This window comes from Humulus lupulus, chromosome 7, assembly GCF_963169125.1.
Source record: "Humulus lupulus chromosome 7, drHumLupu1.1, whole genome shotgun sequence".
NCBI lineage: Eukaryota > Viridiplantae > Streptophyta > Magnoliopsida > Rosales > Cannabaceae > Humulus > Humulus lupulus.
In genome coordinates, this window is record NC_084799.1 from 70,301,045 (window position 1) to 70,324,745 (window position 23,701).

Sequence of the window (23,701 nt, forward strand, 5' to 3'; positions counted from 1 at the left end):
GTGCCACGTATTACAAAATGCCAACGCACCTGGTACTGTCATTATCAATACTACAAAATTACTCAGGTAGGCTCAAATTATTCCATAACCACATTTAAAAAAGGAAAAAAAGTAAAACACATGGTCAGAAAATCCTACTCAAGATATGACATTTATTTGAAATATGCTTCTGAGTTAAGAATGCATTCAAAGCCAAAATCATCACTCATTTACATTGTTGGTAAAGGTACACATATCTTATTCCTTCTAAACCATTCTATCAATTCAACTGGTATGGGAACTCCATCCTAAGTTTAACAGGCTTAAAACAACAGTTTTTTTCACCTAAAGTGCGGCTTCTGTATCTATCAGTTTAAATATAGCCACTGAAATAAAAGAGGTAGCAAAATTCATCTGTTATACAAATAGGGGAACCTTCCTAAATTCCATTTTCATTCTTGTTCTGAATAGAGATAGTACTTGGAGAGAAGTAACCATCATGCCCTCAATTTGACTGCAGAATCAAGCACATCCACTGTGTTGTTTTGTTGTCCCCAGAGCTGTGCATATCTTCCGGCCTTAGACAACAGAATTTCATGTGGTCCTTGTTCAACCACCTTTCCATTCTCAATTACTATTATCTGCATTATCAGCAAAGAGATATGGAGAATGAGCAATGCGATTAATTGAACTCTTGAAAAGCAAAAAAAAAAAGTTAAAAAGAAAACCAACTCAATGACATGCATGTAGGACACGAAAACTTGGACAAGAGTTGGTCAATAGTGTTGACATATACTGAAAATTCAAGTTCAACTGAGAATGGTGGATATCAGTTATACTAAATATCTTTCCCTTTACACACAAAAACAGATATAAATATATATATAAATCCCAAACATCATTAGTTATAATTTATAATGCATTAAACATAGATAAAAAGAGAAATATGAAAAATTTCATTGGGCAAATGAACTTCAGAACATAAGTGACACTATTTGGGAAGAAAAAAAAAAGAACCTCATCACACTGCATTGCAGTGGTCAGCCTGTGAGCTATGAAGATTGAAGTTCGATTAGTTGCTAAGGACTTCAATGCAGTTAATATTTCAGCCTCTGTTGTGCTATCCAGTGCACTTGTAGCTTCATCACACAGCCTAAAGATACCAAATAAAACAACATTCATATACAGCATGTTATGAATTAGTTAAAATTCTGTTTACATTTTCTCCTGTACAGGACTATAATTTCCAAGAGAAAAAAATTAAATTGCATTCTCTAAAAGAACTTCGTTAAATGTGCAACAAATTTTTAGCCTCAACTGTCAGGCCTAACACGTGTGACAATAATGTATTGGTTCAAGTATGTATGTGTAGTTATATATAAAAGTAGAATTAGTTGAAGATGAAGAACAAAATATTACAGAATTGGAGGTGCTTTCAAAAATGCACGAGCTAAAGCCACACGTTGCTTCTCCCCACCACTTAACTGTATAGACAAACACAAAATCATTTAAAACATCAAGATTACTGAAAACATAAATGTTTATGCTGATAACTTCCCCAAAGTCCTAGATGCTATAGAAGTTCCACAGAGAATGGATAAGAATTCGGTATGGATTATAGAATTTAGATACAAAAATTAAGTCAGCTCACCAAGACCAAATTATTTAATGTATCTCTAATAACTCTCTTTTGAGTTTTGGTTTATAAAGTAATCAAATTATTTATTGTTATTTTAGAAAATTTCACCAGGTACATATTAAACTTTCTTCCCACACCCCACCCTTGCCCTAAAAAGAGTGTGGTAACACTGTAACTAGTCTGGAAAATATACACTACACAACAGTCTTACCTTGAGCCCTCGTTCCCCTACAACAGTAGAATACTTCTCAGGGAATTTCATGATAGTAACATGTATAGCTGCACGTCGAGCTGCGTCATGCACCTGTTAGAAAATAGCTATTAGGATAAGACTTAAGGTATCATTCAAGTGAATTCATAACTAACAATGTAAATAATAAAGGGACTAAAGGTGGAAATAAAACCTCCTCCTCTGTCGCTGAAAGACGGCCATAACGAATATTATGAAATATCGTATCATTGAAAAGTACCTGAGCATGAAGCATAATTACTTGGTTTATAACATTGTAAGATTCCACATATAAAATTCACCATACAAGGAAAATCCACGAGGGAGAGATACTAAGTGACTATACCGTATCTTGGGGCACAACACCAATCGACTTCCTTAGACTCTCTAGAGTCACATCCCTAATGTCTTGATCATCTATCCTTATCTGTCCAAGAAAAGTTGTAAATATATATACAACCGAAGAACATCAGTCAGACAAGTTTATACTAAAAGCACATCAATATACAATACCACAAACAAACTGCTAGTTAAGTTTATCTAGTGATAACAGTAAGCAATTGTAGAGACCAGAAAGAGTTCTTACACTTCCGGAATGGGTGTCAAAAAACCTGAAGAGCAATCTTAAAATAGTCGACTTCCCTGCAAGTATCCAGTTTAATACATTAATTATGATGCAAACCCTTGATAATTTAATGTAAGAGTGGATTGCTTGTAAAAGAGAAGATTCCTCAACACTAATGCCTTACCACTCCCACTAGTTCCAACAATGGCCACACTCTTTCCAGCTGGTACGAGAAAAGAAATATCATCAAGAATCTTTCTCTCAGTTAAGTAGCTGTTTTAAGAGGGGCAGGGGGAAATGAGGTACATCATCAGCATTATGTCGCATAGGAAACAAAGCCACAACATGTAGACATGTAAATAACTCACCGAAACATAAAATAAATAAAAAGATAACAAAGGCAAAAATTCCATTACATTTGTATTTCCACTCAATTGAAACTCTTAATTTGAAATCGATATATTGTCTATAAATGATGGAATATACACAGATCTTTTTCCATTTTACTTAAATGTCTCACAAATGTGCACACTTTGAATGTAGTTGATGTTTTTTTACCTGAAAAATAAAAAAATAAAAATACAAAAAGCACAAAAAACCTTTCTCATACTTAATCAATCATCATTAGCCTTTCTGACAAACTATGACTAAAAAATCATCTGTAGTTCTGTGAATTACACTACCTACTTCTTAATCTTCCAAACTTGCACCTTTGTTCCGTTCCTTTAATCATTTATAAGCCAAAGGACTCTGTGACTCCCAAACCTCAGTAATGCAGGTTACAAACCCTTAAAAGTCCAAAATAGTTAATACAAACTTCTGTCTCATGAAATCACAATAATTTCTTCAGAATGTCCTGGTAAAGTTATGTGATGAGTTAAAAAAAAACGCAACTAATGACCATCTAGTAGTTTACAATTTTATTGATTACCCAATAGTAGTACTAAGAAACATTAAGATGTTCAGTGCTCATTTAACAATAACTTTTTTTTTTTTTTGAGGTTTGTTAACATGAAATTGATAAAGAATTGCATTTAACACCTGAAATGAACATTCCCAAATTGAATGCTTCCCCCACTCAATTTCAGAGGTTTTGCATCTTCTTTATCTCTAATGTCTGCCCGCTCCTGAAATTAAAGTTGGACAGAACAAACTACAAGTCAGAAGAAGAAAAAGCTTCAGTGTAAGTTTAACAACATATAAAGAACAAAAATCGCATATCTTATCTGAAAACACTTTAACAACATATAAGCAACATATAATTTTTACTATCAATTATAAATCAACAGATTAAAGGGGTTCTTGTCAATGAAGTGTTGCTCTTCAAATACAATTCAAGTGCAATAAATAGACATTGATGGCAAGTTAAATAAATTGATAAAGACATGCTAATATAATTCTGGTGGGTAAGTAGAGAAACTAAAATTCAAGGACATTCCCTGAAATTACCTCCAGTAACTGAAACATAGATTTCATGTCAACAAGACTTTGTATAGTTTCACGATAAACACTACCAAGGAAATTGAGTGGAAGTGACAGCTGGAAGAGAAGTCCATTCACCATGACCTACGTTTGAATTTTCATCCATAATTTTATGTGTTACCATCATAAATCAAAACCGGAAATCAAGTTTTACATCAAAAAATAATTTAATAAAAAACCATCATAAAGATAACTTACCAAATCACCTACTGTCATACTACCATTCATAATACCCTGTGAGCACAACACCATAGCTGTTGACAGAGCTGTGCTAAATATTATATTTTGGCCAAAGTTTAAAAAGGCAAGACTGCGTTGTGTTTTTAAAGCAGCATCTTCATACTCTGTATAAAGAAAGAGCGGGAAAAAAAAAGTAATCAACACCAGCAACAAAAGCAGCTCCTGCAAGCTAAGACAGTTAGCATGTTAGATCTTCCCATATCTACTGAAAGAATACACAGTTCTTATAAGACTCCAAACAATAAGTGCAAAGACATAACAATAGGAGAAGTGCCACACAATGAATTACGGGGCTAAAGTAAAAGATTTCAGTGCCCTTTAAAGATTCCATACATACATTCACAAAGAAAACCAAAACACAAGTGTTAATACTTGTTGACATGTAATGACAAAAAAAAATATCAAGTGATCAAGTTTTAAGTTCTCTCTTGTTTTCTACTTGTTCATTACCACTTACATAAACGGCCAATGTCACCTTGTACTGTGCAGAAAAAATATGCAATCACACCTTAATACACACATAAGTCAATTTTTCTTTTGTTTCTTAATCAATTATAAGCAACCATGAAATAAATCATAAAGAGGTCATAAACATCTACTTTCTACAACCAAAACAAGTCAGATCGCAAATTCAATATCATCTAATACAAATATATTTCTGTCAAGTCTTGCAGTTTGATAGATCTGATTTGTTCAGGATTGATATTGTTGTGGATTGGACAAGAGAACACATGAACTTACTCTTTAAGTACTCGTCATATTTATCAGCTTCGAAAGCTTCATTGTTAAAATATTTGACAGTCTGCAGAAAAGAGAGAGTAAAAAAGTAACATCAGATGGACCACGCAAAAAATGAATACAGCATCAAGTAAAGCAAAGAGAACAAAGACAAAATAAGGTACATCACAACCTCACCTCATAATTAATAAGTGAGTCTATTGCCCTTGTACTTGCATCATTATCAGCCTTATTCATGGCCTTCCTAAACTTAGTCCTCCACTGTAAAAACAAGGACTTCATATGAGATTAATAATAAACAGTAACTCCACAAGAGATTTAGACTACAATTGAACATATAGAGCTGAAGGATTACATGTTTATAATCTTTAAATATAAATCTGAACAAGATGCTTAACATAGTTTAATAAACAATTTAAACACGACTTATAAAATATGAATAGCAAATAAGATGCATCAATAGATTCCTAAATTAACATTTACTTAGATGAGTGAACAAAAGAACTGGGAGATGAAATAGTACCTGTGTCACAGATAATGTAAACACCACATAAGCAACAACTGAGAGTGATGTGATCCATGCAAAAGGTGCTCCAAATTTGTAAGCTAGTATACCTGAAACCATAGATATCTGAAAGTATACATGTTACATCTGGCAAGCCTTTCAAGTAAGAAAATACCAAAATCAGGTTCAATATGTTACTCTTATTTTGTAAAAGACCAAACTTGAAGACCTTATGTTATTAGTTGTCCAAACCCATTACCCAAATTACAGAATCTAGCCTTTCTATGCATGCAAATAGCTCAACAGGAAAAATAAATGGAAAACCATACCTCTAATATTGTGGGTACAACATTGAACACCATGGATGAGAGAATAAAATTTATTGCACGGCTACCACGATCAATTATTCTATTCAGTGCACCTGTTTCTCGACTGCAGATTTAGTAGCCAAAATGGAGAAAAATAAACAAACTAAGAAACAAGTTTAATCTAGCCCAGGAGAGCATTCTCTATTATTTGATTAAGTAAAAAGAATAAACAAAACTAAAAAAGATGAATGGTGACTACAAAGCTGCTTCATCCCTCTCAAGGAATTCTCTGTTTAAAATGCTGGGCCTGAAAGGTATGTTGTTCCACAGCACAAGTTACACACATAAGAAATAAAAAAAAGTTTGGCAACAAGTAATACCTTAAATGATATCGGAGGTCAAGGTCATGCAAATGAGAAAAGACCTGCAAAGTAGATACCAATATGTGTTTCAAACAGAGCAATTTAGGATATGAGCCAGGGAAAGGACTCGCTTGAAATATTTATATTTTCTGTTCGTAGTTTTCTAAAGTGTAATGGACAGTGTAGATTTTTTTAAGAGGGTATCTTCACCCTTCATTTCAATCTTAAAAACAAAAGTTATAAATGTTGGGAAGGATCTTCAAAATTGGAAACTTGCACAAAACAACAGAAAAGGGATGGTTCTGGAAAAAATGTGGAAGTGTCGTACCTTCCTAGATACTGAGCGAATTGTTCGAAGAGCGACCTTAGAGAAAACAGCAGTGCGCAGTTCTGCCACAACACAGTTCAAAATTAGTTTCAACAATCGAACAATACAACCAAAACAACGCAAAAAAAATGAAAACTGTGTAGAGATACGAAACACTTGCAACCGCGGTTAGACCTAAAAATAAGATAAAACCTCAACATAAATAGCAGCAAGCAATTACTTCATTTGTAGTACCGTTGAAAGCTGAAGATCCTGATCGTGCTATCCCATATCCAATTAAAACCGATGCAGGGGTTGCAAAAAGAGCTAATGCAGTCGAGTTAGCTGCCGTAAAGGAAGCAAGAGCACCGGCATTACCAGTTGCTGTGGTTAACCAATCTACAGCAAGCTTGAAGAGGAATGGCACCTGAACATTTATGACCTGAAATTGAAAGATAACAGTATTAGAGACGCCACAAATCACATCAGATACAAAACAGAGCAGTGGAGACGAAACCATAAGAAAAGCTTGACTGTATAACTGACCTTGGCGCCAACCAAAAAACCCAAGGCAGCAATGACCCTCCAACGGAACTCGGGATTATCCTTCATCCACAAGTAACCGGCAAGAGTTCGGAGGATTTTGATGTCAGCAATTTGCTGGTCCACAGGTCCCTTGGTCACAACTGTGGTAGCTTTGCTCTGTTCCGCAGCAGGCTTCGATGGTACCCCATTCTTATTATCAATATTATCACTCGAAGATGTCGAATATAACGACCACCCATCTACAACCGAGCCCTATCAATAGAACAATTCTAGTTAAACCAAAGAAGTACAGTATACATAAGAAAAAATAAGTAATAGTTCTAGTCGTAATAACAGAGAGAATGACTAACTGGTTTTGATCGAGAATAAGGAACGGAGAAAGAAGAGGACGAATCAGAGAGGAAGCCATTGATATTAGGAAAGATTTTCCTAGGTAGAGGAGCCGTTGTCGAGCCACAACTGCGTAAAATCGAGTCGCCATTGAAACAACTTTTGACACTTACATGAAGCAGGCATCGTCTTCGCCCTACTCCTCCTCGGTCACTACTCAAATGGTTTCTACAGACACCACTAACACTAACAGTACCTAAGGAACCGGGAATCCGGCTCCGATAGACACGATTCGACATAACCGTGAAACCCCTACTCTGCTGAAGCAGAAACTCACCAGCTCTGTAACATCTCGATGCCGTAGCTCCCAGCATTCTCGATTCCTGCTATTCGATCCAAAGAAGAAAAAAAATACAAAATTGGCAACAATTGGGGAACGCAGTTCAACAATTTACGGTCCTTAAAAGAGAATCAAAACAAGAAAGAAAGAAAACCCTAATTTGAGAGAAGGAAGTTTATGTCTATATTTGCATCACTTTGATTGGGTCTTAACGGCTTCTGTGTTGAAATCTTGTTGAGAGGTTCTCATTCTGTGACTGCTTATTATTAACATGAAGAGAGATTTAATCATGCACTCAACCCAATTTATAGGCCAAGTGCATCTTTATTTTAAATTTGTATAATTAAACACGTTGATTTTGTATGATAATGTCGAAGAACTCGCTGAATGGAGGCAAAGATAATCATCCCCATTTCTTTTAGGTCAAACCAAATCACACATATCATTAGCTCTTTTCTTTTCTTGTGGAGAATTTTGTAAATTGCATTTATCACCTTAAGACAGAAAGAATGAGAGAATTTATCTGGCCACGGGTTTTGAGAATTATTCTTGGCCTTGTATTGGGAGAGGCAAAATGGCCAATTGGATTAGATTGCAGTGACCATTTTTAATAGAATTTGCAAAACAATGTGGTATGGCTCCTCCGAGTCCGACACACACTTTTTTCACATTAGTTTTAGATTATTAGATTAAACTTAAATCTAAAACCCAAATTAAAACAAGTATTTACCAACCTTTTTTTCTTTCTTTTTACCGTGACTACCACCGCTTTATTAATTGAATAAAGTTTGAAAGGAATGCTTAATTCCTTTTCTACTCGATTGATTATTATTGTTTTTTAGTGATGATATGTGCGTACACATTTTGTTATACAATATTACACTTATGTGTCAAGATTTTTTTAGTTTAGTAAAACTCACCTCAAATAAATTTGGTTGGACAAACAAATTTGATAAATTTACATTTGATGTTTTTTTTTATCATCTTAATTTCAAAAATACTTTAATCCATCTTAATTCTAAAATTACATTGCTCCTACTTTTTTTATCAAATAATATAACATTATATTACTTGTCTCTTTTTTTCTTTATCTTTTTCACCACTTTAAAGTTTGGACTCAAAATTAATATCATCTTGACATATTCTTTATGAGGTCATTTTGATATATGGGATGCACATATTTTCTCATTGTCACCAAAATCAAAAGTAATCATTTAGTAACTTACGATACCAATCAGATACTAATTAGACACCCTTCTACAAAAAAAACTTTATTTTAGTTAATTAGTTCCAAGGTTATTTTTAGAATTTGGTTGATGGTTTCTATTACGTGTGAAAAGTAACTTTGTAGTTGCTTTTTAATTTATTTAAGTAAAAGTTAAATTAAAGAATCAAAAAAAATATGCAATATTTATTATTTTTTTAATGTAACTTGTAAGTTTTTTTTCGCTTGGTTAATGTATATAACTCTATAATTCATATGTAAAAGACATGAGTGACTAAAACATGTATTATATTTTTTTATATAAAAAAAAAGTTACTATATAGCATACTAAATAAAACTATTTACTAAATATGGCTATTTGGCATACTATATATTAACTAATTAGTTTCTAAAATAGGCTTAAAGGTTACCAAAATATATCTGATAACTCTACAAAATAGAGTTATTTTACCACTTTTTATGTGTTAATTGTTGCTTAGTTCTTAAGTTCTTAATTAATTTATTAAGTTTTTAAGTAATTTTACATTTATTAGTCTTATTGTAATTTTCTAGATTTTTATATATTTTTATAGATATTTTATTATAACATGTTGTAGTTTAAATTATGTGTAATTAATATAGTTTAGTTAGAAGTAAAATAAAAGTGCAATTTTGTTGATCTTTATTGATAAATTAAATTAAGTTTTAATTAAGTATTTTCAAATAATTAATATGATTTATTTATAATTGAAAATTTTTTATTGTTATTTAATTTAATTTTTTTATGGTGTAGGAATTATGTTGTATCTTTGTTGTGTTTGAAGAATAAAGAGAAAGAAAGAAAAATTGGCATTTTTAAGGAAAAGAAAGAAGGGAAAATGGCATTTTTTAAAAATGCCATGGATCAAGCACTGCAGTCGACCCAGCCCGCCAACATCAGCCCAGTCGAGCTCCCTGCTTCCAGCTCTCCTCCCTACCCATCACGCAGCATTCCTTCAGCACCCAACACTCCTGATGCCGCCAGCTGTCCCAAGTTCTCTTCAGCATTCCCCAGCCGTAGCTCCTCCAACCGAATCACTCCAGCCATCCGTCCGTACCAAGCTACCTCCCAGCTTCTTCAGCAAGCATCTCCTTCCAGCCTTCGGCCCAGCACAAAGCAGCCCAGGCCCAACGCCCCATATGCCATATGCCACCAGCTTCTGGGCCGCCTGCCACCAGCCAGGCCCAACACCATCTCAGCCGAACCCACCCTGCCAACACAGCCACCATAATACCAAAAAAAAAATCATGTTTTTATTCCCAATGTTTTTCACTCAAATATCAATTCACTCTTCCTTATTTTTCTTACCTAAATAAACATTCCTAATTCATTTTTTTACTCTAGCTTTTCACTAATCTTTTACTCAACCAAACATTTCATCTTTCTAATACTCTTACACTTACTCTATTTATCCTACCACTTCCCGACATAATTAAATTAATCAATTTATTTATTTTAATTTGATTAATTTAATCTACATATTTTGCCTATAAATAGAGTCTTGTAAGACCATTTGGGGGGCTCTTCTTCATCTTTTCAACCTCTTCCACACTTCATATTTTTCTCTCTTCTTTTCACTATTTTCTCTCTACCATTTTCATCTTTTGAAGAGCATGTCAAGTATGTTATTTTGTAATTTTTATTTCAATCTAGTTATGAGCTTCTAATCTTTTTTCAAGATTATTAAGATGATGATGAAGCAAAATGTAACTAGATAGTATTTTTTGTTGTATGTTGATTTCCCATTTGTGCAACATTGTTTATGGATTTTTCTATCAAAGATATGCATTTTTCATCTATTATTGATTGTTAAAGCATATTACACTTAGCTCTTCATTATGCAAAAATATGATATTCTTTTATTAAATGTTTTTCATTAAATTGTTCACATCTAATTCTTAGAGCATAAGTATCATATTTTGCCTAAACATAATCTCTTTGATTTTTTGTAGTTTCATTAGGTTGTAATACAACTAATGCTTAGAAATTATATCTTATATAAGTGAAGAAAAATCCTACCTTTTTTAAAGTAACTTGTGCTTGAATAGAAAATGTATTTTGAAAAAAAATATAGTGTGATTTATTTCAACTATATCTAAACTTGGGAATCAATATACTTATAAATACTATTGAACTTGTATTTTGTGGATTCTAATATCTTAATAATCTTATTTTACATATCTCATTTGAAAACCATTTTTCTATTTAATCTTAAATCTTTTTATTACTTGTCTTTTATTTTTCTAAAACAAAATCTCATCAAATGTTTGGAACTAGGTTAGAATATTCTTGCTTTATTTGAAATAGTTTCTTTTGATGTTAGTCAACTCCCATGGGTTCGACCTCGTACTTACATGAACATTATATTCCGAAACGATTCGTGCACTTGCGAGTTTAAATATTAAAATACCCTCTTTTGGGATCAACAATATCTTAAATAATAAGATACCATAATATAACCTAAAAATATCTACTCGGTGTTGAGATTTGTTAAATACATAGTGGAATTGTTTAGGCACGGAGAGGTGCTAAAACAATAACGATTTCACAAAAGTCAACATGTGAAAGTTGACTTTCGATATAAGCATTTATAAATTATCATTTTGGGTCCAAAATGTTTATTTGGAGAATATAAGAGTACCCTAGAAGTTTGTGATCATTTGAGGATGTTTTGAGACATATTTTTTAGTACAAAGTCAGGGGCATCAGCGATGCGTCGCCCCTGGGAGACGACGCATCGCCTGGCCCATGAAACCCTAAACGAGACAGACTAGGCTATGTATCGTCTGGTGTTAGGCGATGCATCACCTGGCAAGCGATACATCGCCTGGTGCTAGGCGATACATTGCCTTGGTCGTTATTGCATGTTCGTACAATTACGTAATTTAGCTGCAAAACTTAAATTTAAATACTCTAATCTCATTGGTTGAGTCTAATGAGGGTCCTATACTATTTAAGGGATTCATATGAGTTAATTGGTGACTTGATCACTCGCTTCTCTTTCTCTCTAAAAGAAATACTCCATCTATCTCTCTAGCTCCAAGATAACTAGTTTTCTCCAAGATCTTCATCAAGAAAGTTTGGCTTGTATGAATGATCAAGGCTTGTGTATCCAGTCTCATTCCATTATTGTGGCTTCAAACATTTCCATAGAGAATGCTAGGAATAGATATTTTTGGACAACAATTCTACATTTGTCAAGTTTTGCAACTTTTGTGTTTTACATAAAATCATAGCTTTGTGAATTTATGCTCTAAGAGTTGTTCTTCAAGAAAGGTCTACTTGTTAGGATTAATGCCTTAAAAGCATGTAAAGATATTTTATTGATTTAAATAAAAGTACAATTTTATTATATTTGAATATTATAATTAATGTTTGAATTAATTATATATTAATATCAAGAAAAATTCTTATTCATTTATAAGAATATGACCTTGTATTAGTACGGGAGAATTAAGATTATATATAATGAATAAAATAGTCAGTAACATATTAAAGTAAGGAATCTTTAATGAATGATTATTGATGAGGTTTACTAAGCATAAGGGATGCAAGTGATCTAGATTCAGATGACTGATGTGGATAGACATCTTAATAAAGGTATTATATATAATAGAGATTATATATGACAGGACCGATGAGAATTAATTATCTGTATAAACTTGTCGTTTAACATAAAGATTTAATTCTTATCATAATAGATGATCATTTGTAGATCGGTCTAAATCCTGAGTATTCATGAACTCCTGTTTGTGTTTATTGGATCTTTTGATTCACTCGTTAAGGTTTCTTAGTAGAATGAGGCTAATGACTTTTGTTTTGGAGATTCAATGTCATGAATGACTGGGAACATGATTTACAATAATGGAATACATACTTTCCTAACGGATCAAATATTGGTTCTCTTAAGGGTTAATTCTGGAACTGAATAGTTATTGAGCTCAATCTATAATTTGATTATATATTGATTATTCGCTAGTAAATTAATTATACTTAAGGATCAAAAGGTAATTAGAATGGTTGATTAGTGCTCGAAAATGCAAATTTATTGGTTTTAAAGTGTAAAATAAATTAAGTTTTAATTAATATTTTTATGAATTTATTGTAATATATTTTACAATTGAAAATATTAATTTTAAATTTAATTTGTGTTTAATTTTCAAGAAATAAATTGCATTTGGACATTAATAAAAAGAGAAAACAAAGAATGGTTAAAACTGAAAAAGAAAATGAAGGAAGTGGCATTTTTGAGGAATTTGGCCCAGTCCCGAAGGCCCAAATCAAAGGCCCAGCTCTTCCTTCCTCTCTCCCCCAGCTGCCAGGTGGCGTGCTCTCCTCGCGCCACGCGTCCCAGCAACTCTCCCAGCCAACCATCTCCTCGCACCTCGTAGCATATTCAGCTTCACTCCATCAATTGAGTTCCTCCAACGTGACTGCCAGCCTCCAAGGCCCAAAGCACCTCCAAGGCCCAATTCAGCCAAAGGCCCAAGCCATCTTCAACTTCCTTCAGCAACTCTCCAACGTGACCCTCCAAAGCCTCATTCAGCATTTATCTCCAGCAGGCCTAGCAACATCCAACGGCCCAACACAGCAAGCCCAATCCGAATCAATCCCAGCCAGCGCCTACGTGGCACCTTCCCATTGGCTGGGAGTGGGTCAAAATCCTCATCTGCCACCAGTCACTTTCAACCCATATTTTGTGGGTATTGGGCCTTGCAAAATTACCATTTTGAGCTTTAAAGCTCATCTTTTTTTGTGCTTTTGAAAAATGGCATTTTGACCATACACCAAAATAACTAGGTTAATATTTATAATAAGATTTGATTTTTCAAAATCATATTTTATTATTAATATTTCAGATTTATTTTGTAAACCCCAAATTTTTGTTTAATTTCTTTTTAGTCCTTCTCTCCATCTATAAATAGGGACACTTTCTTCACATTTGGTATGTAATTTTTAGGTAGCAAAACTTTACCAAATTTTAGTCTCATCTCTCATATTTTCTCTCTAGAATTTCATGAGAATGTCTAGCATAATAAGCTAATCTTCTTGGGAAGGTTAGGATGATCCTATATGCACTATGACTTTGTTTGATATTTTTGATTCACCATGTACTTAAAGTTTATATATTTTAGTGATTTATTTTCTTTCATCTCTACTTCTTCATCTTATTATCTATATTTATGTTTACTAATAGTATATAGATTTTTGTCATGCACTCTCTATGTATTATCAAATTAGTGAAAATAATATAGATAATATCTTTTATCATTTTCTCCATCTCACTCATATATATGCACTTTTACTAAAATCTATATAGAATTAGTCATGATCTTTCTATGTATTTTATAAATAGTAAAAGTAATATTTGTGTTAGGTTTTATGTCCAATCTTTTATTGCATTATTGTCAATGGTATAATGTCATTTTTAGATTTCTCATAAGATTTATCTCATCTTTCTATGGTAAAGAATAATAATCACTTGAATACATTTTTGTAAAATATATTTGTGCTTTAATGTTAAATCTTCCAAATGAATAGTTGGGATGTGAACTATCCATTTGTGTAATTTTTGTGAATCAAAGATCCAAATAAATGAGTATGCATATTGGTGATTCTTGATCCTTCCTACTTGTTACCTATTGTTACATCACATTTTAATCTATCTTTATTTCAATCTCAAAAACAACAAAAAAATATCACTATGTCTATTTTCCTCACATTATTTATCTCTAACATTTATTTTTTCATTAACTTGTTTCTTTACCTCCTTGTGGAATCGACAACCCATCTATACTACGACTACCGCTAAGTGGAAGTCACGTTTGGGCGTTAAACAATGGTAAAACGGTAATCTTGACCAGCTCTAATTAACAAACCAATAAATGAAGGACATAACTATATTTATTGAATATATCAAATGATTATAAGAGAAAATTCTATGAACATAATTCTATAAATATTAAGAGTGCAATTCCATATTTATAGTGGAGTAATCATGGAATTAATAAATAAGATTATTAGATTAAAGAGTGTAATTAATAATCTGGTTTATTGGAGCTTCGTATTATAAGTCTATGGTCCTCAGATCACCTATGTCCTATATTGTCAATGGTAAGGATGTCAAAAGAAAGATTTGTAGGGAGAATGACTTAATTGCAAATAAATTAATTTTTCAGGGTAAGAAAATAATTATGGGCAATTGATTAATTATGAATTAATCAATTATTTAACTATATAGTTTTTATTTTGAAAAAATATATGTTAAAATAAATATTAATCATGTTTGGATTAATATGAAATAGAGATTAATAATTATCTCATTTATAATAAGATATTTATTTATTTAAAACTGATATTTTAAGATAAAATTAATTTTGAATTAACTGATATTTATTTTGGGATAAATATATTGTCTTAAATATTGATTAAACAAACAAATGAGAAAATTAAGGGTTAATTAATTTAGTTAATTATCTTTATAAAACTGAAAGAGCGATACTTTCAGGAATAAGTTGTTTTAAATAATTAAAAAGTTTAGAGTGTCAGGCTCTTTCTCTAAAAAAAGAAAGCAATAGTTTTTTCTAAACCTAAAAAACTATTCGGTACATATTCTCTCAATCAAACATCTCTAGATCTCATGTGTTGAGTACATCTAGAGAAATCTAAATCAACATTTTGAATTTTACGTGCCCACACACTTCCTTGTGTGTTTGAAGATTGGTCTGGAAGATCAAGATGTGATATTTCAGAATTTGGATTGGAAGATCTTTAATTTAATACAAAAAGATTTGAGGACACTTTATAGGCTACAAGAGGTAATCTTTAATCTATTTGTATGTGATTTAATATATATATATATATGATCTTATTTGGTATTAATAAATTTATTAAAAGACACATCCTGATGCGTAACTCTAATTTACACTTTTAATACCAACACTACTCTAAACTTTGATCTCATTGTGTTTATGTAACTTATGTTTTACTTTCATTAAAGATTGATTACTCATATATTTTGTCTTCAATTGTATCACAAAACTTGGGTTGTTTATATCCTAACCCCAACACTCGGTATCTTAAGATATCTACAAATAAGATTTGATAACCAAAATGTATATGAATTAATATAGTCTAAAAATTAAGCTTTTTTTATGAAAAAATAATCAATCTTTATCTTATTGACATTGTAAGTAACCAAAAGTGTGCACTATTTTGCTATGATTTTAAAGTAACTTATAAGTTCTTTTTAGCTTGGTTAATGAGAATATCTTTATAATTCATATGTAAAAATCATAGTGACTAAAATTTGTCTTATATATATATATATTTAAAAAAATTACTACGTAGTATAATAAATAGAATCATTTACTAAATATGGTAACTTGTTATACTATATGACAACTTATTAGTTTATGAAATAAGCTTAAAAGTTACAAAAATACATCATAAATAGTAAGATACCATAATTGACAACTTTACAAAATAGAATTACCACATTTTTTATGTTGGTTGTTGCTTAGTCTTTAAGTTTTTAAGTAACTTATTAAGTTTTTAAGTAATTTTGAATTTATTAGTCTTATTGTAATTTTTTAGATTCTTACATGTTTTTATAGATATTTTATTATAATATGTTGTAGTTTAATTATTTGAAATTAGTATTGTTAAGTTAGAAGTAAAAAAGAAGTACTTTTGAGCTTAAATGTTCAAGTAAATTAAGTTTTAATTAATATTTTCATGGAACTTATGTTGTAAATTTTATTATTGAATATATTTAATTCTAATTTAATTTATAAGGAATATGTTGTATTTTTTGGCTCTTGAAAAACAAGAAAAATGAAGAAAAGAAAGTGACATTTTCAAGGAAAAGAAAGATAAAAATGATATTTCTGAAAAAGAAAAAAAAAAGCCTCAGCTCAAGGAGTTGAAGCCCACGAGCCTAGGCTCGTGCCTCCCAGCCGGCCTAGCCACCTCCAGGCCTGCCTGCCCAGCCTCCGGCCCAAACCCGCCTGGCTCAGCTCTGCCTCATTTCCCCTTCGGCCCAGCCTGCCTTAGCCAGCCCCCAGCTCCCTTCTCCTCACACGAGCCTGCCAGCAGCCCCACGACCCAGTAGCCTGCCAGCCCACCAAGCCACCTGCCATTTTCCTATTGAGCCCATATTGTCTCCTTGTCCCCTTGTCCCTCAAATGTCAATTTTTTACCCAATTTTTCTACACATTTCACTACAAAATTCATCACGACACCCTAGAATTTACCCATACTTCCCATTTATTATTAATTTAATTAATCTAATCAATTTAATTAATTTAAATTTATTATTTTGATAATCTCATTTTGACTATAAATATGTAATTTCAAGACCATTTTGGGGTGCTTAATTTTTTTTTATCATCATCTTTTCTACCATTCTCTCCTCCATTTTAGTGTTTTTCAATAGCATTTTTCATGTATGTATTCTCCTTGTTTTGTAATTTCTATTATAGTTATGAGTTTCTAATCTTTTTAAGATTATTAAGGTGATGATAAAATAATATGTAACTAGATAGTATTTATTTTGTATGTTGATTTCCCATTTGCGCAACAAAGTTTATGGATTTTTTTTCTTCAAATATCTTCTTTCATCTTAAATATCATGTATTTTTTATTGTTAGCACATATTTATACTTTGTTCTTCATTAGTGCAAAATCATAATATTCTTTGATTAATGTGTGCCATTAAATTGTGCACATCAAATGCTTAGAACAAAAATATTATGTTTTGCCTTATAAATAATATTCATTGATTTATTTGTTGTTTCTTTAGATTGATTCACACCAAATACTTTGAAATTATATCTTAAAAAGTGAAGATAAATCTTATATTTCTATAATAACTTGTGCTTAAATAGAATATCTAATTTAAATAAGTGATGGTTTGACTAATTTCTACTATTACTAAAACTTGGGAATCAATGTACTTATAAATATTATTGAACTTATATTTTGTGGATTCTATTATGTTAATAATCTTTCTTCTACCATCTTGTTTACAATTATTAATTTAGTTATATATTGTCTTTAATTTTTTTATTATTGCATTTATTTGATTTTCTTGTCACAATATCCCTTCATCAACCTTTCGAGCTAGGTTAGAGTTTATTAATGTTGGTTTAAAATAGTTTTCTTTTTTATTTTAGACAACTCATTTGGGTTCAACATCCTTACTTACACGAACTCTATATTATATATATGATTCATGCTCTTGCGATTTTCATATTTAAAACGTACCCATTTTGGGTCCATCAAGTTTTTGGCGCCGTTGCCGAGGAGTTGTAAGAAAAAAAACGAACTTTTTCTCAAGGTTAGTGAATTCTTCTACTAGTTACTTTAATTTTTGCATTATATAAAAGTATACGAAAATATAAAACTAAAAAAAATATAAGAATAAAAGTTGGGACGGTTCTACCACCCATAATTTTTTTTTATTTATATATCTATTTATACCTATGCTTTCTATTATTAATTTTTTTAGTTGACGACACTTGTGCCTCCTAACTTTTTTTTATTATTTTTTTATTTACTTTTTTTGTAATATTTTTATTTTTGCTATATTTGTGTAAGTTGACGGCACTTGTGCCTCCTAACATTTATTGTAATTTACTTTATTTATCTTTTGTTATATTTTTGTGCACATTTACTAGTTGATGGCAATTTTTGCCTCCTAGTTGTTATTTTATTTTCTTTATGGTTGATGGCATGCTATGCCTCCCAACTCTTTTCTTTAGTTGATGGCACTTGTGCCTCCTAGTTTTTCTTTTTACCTTATTTACTAATTGATGTCAATTTTGCATCCTAGTTTGTACTTTATTTTTGTTATGGTTGTTGGAACCTTTTGTTATGAATTATTAAAAATTGATACATTTGTGTGTGATATGGGAAAAGTCCCACATGGATTTGGAACACTCTTCTTGGAGTGTATATATATTGCAAATGCAATGACTTGGGGTGTGCCCCAAGGGGTACCCAGTTTTGTGCGAATGGGTGAGGACTCACACACTTGACCACCACACACGCACGCGCGCCGCCGTCCGTCCGACCGAGCCGAGCTGAGCTGGCTGGCGGGTGGGTGGTGTGGTGTTAACGTTTTATTTTTTAAACAAAGGTATCTAAACGTTTATATCATTTTATTAATTAAATTAATTTTAAAACGTTCATTTTAATAATACCAAAAATGGTTTTATTTTTATTAATTGAAGATAAACGTTTTTAGCCGTTTAATCCTTAATCCTCCTCTGATTTATTAAGAAAAAAACGTTTTTGACCATTTTGGGGATTTCTCTGTGTATAAATAAGATAGAACCTTTTTCAGAAAAAAAATACAACAAACAGAGAGTTCCTTTTGGGTTCTGGGTTCTGCGAGAATTTTTCAGAGAGCAATTTTTTATAAAGGGTGTACAAGAACGATCCTCTCGGTGCAGGGAGGATTCGTATCAGAGGCTGTTTTATCCTGGGGACGGCGTGGTTGATAGACTGCCGTGCACACTTGGGGCAAAGCCGCGAAACGTCTTAAAGAGAGCGACTTTGTCCGCGACTCAGCCAGAAATATTGATCGGTAAATTCGTTCCATTTTATTTTCTATTGTGGAATATCAATTTTAAGTCGTTTTATGTTCTGCTATGGCTGCGACCGATGAATTTTCTGGTTCTACCTTTGTTGATATTAACAAACCATTTCGCTTTGAGGGTTTACACTTTAAGCGTTGGAAACAGAAGATGCTTTTTTATCTGACCATGAAGAAGGTGGCGTTTGTGCTCACTGCTCTGAAGCCGGTTGTCCCTGAAGCCTCGACCGACAAGGACAATCAGACTGAACGTGAGAAGCAACAGAAGGACTTGGACTCATGGGTGGAAAACGATTTCCTATGTAAGAATTTTATTCTTAACGGTTTATCTGATGATCTATATGACTATTATAACTCAGACAAGTCAGCAAAGGAGATTTGGGAGGCGCTGCAAAAGAAATACGATACAGAGGAGGCGGGGACTAAAAAATACGCTGTTAGTCGCTACCTGAAGTATCAGATGGTTGATGACAAATCTGTGGAGGCCCAATCTCACGAAATTCAGAAAATTGCTCATGAGATTATCTCGGAAGGTATGGCCCTTGATGAACAGTTTCAAGTTGCTGTTTTAATTGACAAATTACCTCCTTCCTGGAAGGACTTTAAAAATGTTCTCAGGCATAAGACTAAGGAATTTTCCTTAGAAAGTTTGATCACCCGCCTTCGTATCGAGGAGGAAGCAAGGAAACAAGACCAGAAAGAAGAGGTGCTTGTTGTCTCTAACAGCATCCCTAAGAAGCCCACACCTGCGGTTCTGAAGCCAAATGGCAAAACTTTTAAGAATCAGAACCGCAACTCGAATTCAAATTCCAACCGCAACGCGAATTCAAATCTCAACCGCAACAACCAGCACAATCCTCGAAACAACAATCAGAATTGGAACCATAACAGGAACCAACATGGAAGGCAGCAGCCTCCACCTAAACAGAATGACTCTGGACAATTCCTTTGTTACGTTTGTAACAAGCCAGGTCATATGGCACGTAAGTGTAGGAACAAGCCAAGCACTGCTCCGCAGGCTAACTTGACTGAAGAAGCTTTTATAGCTATGATTTCTGAGATCAACCTTATTGGTGGATCAGATGGGTGGTGGGTAGACACTGGCGCTTCTCGCCATGTCTGCTATGATCGTGCTATGTTTAAAACATACACTGCTGCTGATGATAAGAAAGTGCTGTTGGGAGATTCCCACACCACTATTGTTGCTGGGATGGGAAATGTGGAGCTTAAGTTTACCTCAGGAAAGACTTTATTACTGAAAGATGTAATGCATACTCCTGAGATGAGAAAGAATCTGGTTTCTGGTTTTCTGCTTAATAAGGCTGGGTTTACTCAAACTATTGGGGCTGATTTGTACACCATCACTAAGAATGGTATTTTTGTTGGGAAGGGTTATGCTACTGATGGTATGTTTAAGTTAAATGTTGAATCCAATAAAGTTTCTCCTTCTGCTTATATGTTGTGTGATTTTAATGGTTGGCATGCTAGACTTTGTCATGTTAATAAGCGCATTATTAAGAACATGAGTAACATAGGACTGATTCCTAAAGTGTCAGAAAATGATTTTGAAAAATGTGATTTTTGTAGTCAAGCAAAAATAACTAAGACTCCTCATAAGTCTGTTACTAGAGAATCTGAGCCACTAGATTTAATTCATTCAGATATTTGTGAACTTGACGGAACGTTAACTAGGAATGGTAAACGTTATTTTATCACTTTTATTGATGATTGTTCTGACTTTACTTATGTGTACTTGATGAAAAATAAAAGTGATGTGCTTGACATGTTCAAATTATTTGTGACTGAAATAGAGAATCAATTCAATAAGAAAATTAAAAGGTTTCGTAGTGATAGAGGAACTGAATATGATTCAAACATGTTTGTTGAGTTTTATAATTCACATGGCATTGTACACGAAACCACTGCACCATATTCACCTGAAATGAACGGTAAAGCTGAAAGGAAGAATCGAACTTTTACTGAATCTGTTGTGGCTATTTTATTGAATTCTGGTGCTGCATCTCATTGGTGGGGTGAAATTCTTTTGACTGTTTGTTATGTGTTGAATAGAGTTCCTAAGTCTAAAAGTAAAGTTTCACCTTATGAGATCTTGAAAAATAGGCAACCTAACCTGTCTTATTTTAGAACTTGGGGTTGTCTGGCTTATGTTCGTATTCCTGATCCTAAGAGAATTAAACTAGCAAGTAGAGCCTATGAATGTGTATTTATCGGATATGCAATGAATAGTAAAGCATATAGGTTCTATGATCTAAATGCGCATGTTATTGTGGAATCAAATGATGCTGATTTTTATGAACATAGATTCCCTTTTAAATTGAGAAATAGTGGGGGCGCATCTACTAGCAACATTCCTGTGATTAGGAATAATGAACATATTGAGGATAGAGAATTAGAACCTAGGAGAAGTAAAAGAACTAGAGTTGCTAAAGATTATGGTTCTGATTTCTGTGTCTATACATTAGAGGAGGATCCTGCTAACCTCCAAGAAGCCTTGTGCTCTTTAGATGCTGACCTTTGGCAAGAAGCAATAAATGATGAGATGGAGTCTCTTGAGTCTAACAAAACGTGGCACTTAGTTGATTTACCTCCTGGTTGTAAGCCTATAGGTTGTAAGTGGATCTTGAAAAAGAAATTGAAACCCGATGGTACTGTTGAAAAATACAAGGCTCGTTTGGTAGCCAAGGGTTTTAGGCAGAGAGAAAACATAGATTTCTTTGACACCTTTTCACCTGTTACGAGGATAACATCCATTAGAGTTTTGATTTCCCTAGCTGCCATACACAATCTAGTTGTACACCAAATGGATGTTAAGACTGCTTTTTTGAATGGTGAATTGGAAGAAGAGATCTATATGGATCAACCGGAAGGGTTTGTGATCCATGGCCAGGAACATAAGGTTTGCAAGTTAGATAAATCTCTATATGGTCTTAAGCAGGCACCTAAGCAATGTCATGAGAAATTTGACAATTTAGTTATCTCACATGGATTTAAAGTGAATGAAAGTGACAAATGCATTTATTATAAATCTGATAATGACATTTGCACTATTGTATGTCTATATGTGGATGACTTGCTCATATTTGGTTCGAATATCCATGCTGTTAATGTTGTGAAATCTCTGTTGTGTGCTAACTTTGATATGAAGGACCTCGGAGAAGCGAATGTAATCCTTGGTATTAAGATTACTAGGTCCGAAAAGGGAATTTCTCAGGATCAATCTCACTATATTGAGAAGATTCTAATGAAATATAATTACTTTGATTGTAAACCTGCTTGCACACCATATGATCCAAGTGTAAAGTTATTTAAGAACACTGGTGACGGTGTAAGACAATCTGACTATGCGAGCATCATTGGCAGTCTTCGATATGCCACTGATTGTACGAGACCCGACATTGCCTATGTCGTGGGATTATTGTGCAGGTTTACTAGCAGACCTAGTATAGAGCATTGGCATGCTATTGAAAGGGTCATGAGATACCTAAAGAGAACCATGAACCTTGGATTACATTATCAGAAGTTTCCAGCTGTTCTCGAAGGTTATAGTGATGCAGACTGGAACTCTCTGTCTGATGACTCCAAAGCAACAAGTGGCTATATCTTTAGTATAGCTGGTGGAGCTGTCTCCTGGAAATCTAAGAAACAGACTATTTTGGCACAGTCCACCATGGAGTCTGAAATGATAGCACTAGCTACAGCTAGTGAAGAAGCAGGTTGGCTGAGAAGCCTGCTAGCTGAGATCCCTTTATGGGAAAAACCGATACCAGCTGTGTTGATCCACTGCGATAGTACCGCGGCTATTGCAAAAATTCAGAACCGTTATTACAATGGTAAGAGACGACAGATACGTCGTAAGCATAGTACTGTTAGAGAGTTTCTCTCAACAGGAGCTATTAGAGTGGATCATGTACGCACTGATGATAACCTAGCAGATCCTTTGACGAAAGGATTAGCTAGAGAGAAAGTCCATAAAACATCGAAGGGAATGGGACTATTGCCCTTAGAATGATGAATCACTCATGATGGTAACCCAACCTAAAGACTGGAGATCCCAAGAACTAGGTTCAATGGGTAATAACAAGTTGTGAAGTGATATGAGTTGAATCATGCTATTTCCATTAAAGCAAATAGAAGCATGAATTCCTGAAGCGATGAGAGGATGAGTTAATAGAAACTCTTAATGAGATCTATACTCTATGTGGAGTGGGGTACCGAGCTACAAGAGTACTCTTGATAGACTCACCTACGTGAATGTGGAAGTGGGGC

The 23,701-nt window shown here is 33.2% G+C and overlaps 1 protein-coding gene across 2 annotated transcripts; it reads right to left on the reverse strand.

Moving 5' to 3' along the window:
* Positions 1-124: 124 nt before the first annotated feature.
* Positions 125-8,065, reverse strand: LOC133788264 (ABC transporter B family member 25, mitochondrial). 2 transcript variants are annotated; one of them, XM_062225679.1, is made up of 21 exons: positions 7,725-8,065; positions 7,251-7,613; positions 6,901-7,152; positions 6,610-6,796; positions 6,376-6,437; positions 6,066-6,109; positions 5,707-5,809; positions 5,396-5,503; positions 5,050-5,133; positions 4,876-4,936; positions 4,093-4,238; positions 3,862-3,978; positions 3,454-3,539; positions 2,597-2,685; positions 2,434-2,489; positions 2,194-2,274; positions 2,023-2,088; positions 1,830-1,922; positions 1,399-1,463; positions 997-1,132; positions 125-620 (listed from the first exon to the last, which is right to left on the reverse strand). In XM_062225679.1, exons 2-21 carry the CDS (start codon positions 7,602-7,604, stop codon positions 477-479), a joined length of 2,334 nt encoding a protein of 777 aa, XP_062081663.1. In that variant the 5' UTR covers positions 7,605-7,613; positions 7,725-8,065; the 3' UTR covers positions 125-476. The 2 variants fall into 2 exon arrangements, with proteins under 2 accessions (XP_062081663.1, XP_062081662.1); XM_062225678.1 differs by having other exon boundaries at positions 7,251-8,064.
* Positions 8,066-23,701: the final 15,636 nt, after the last annotated feature.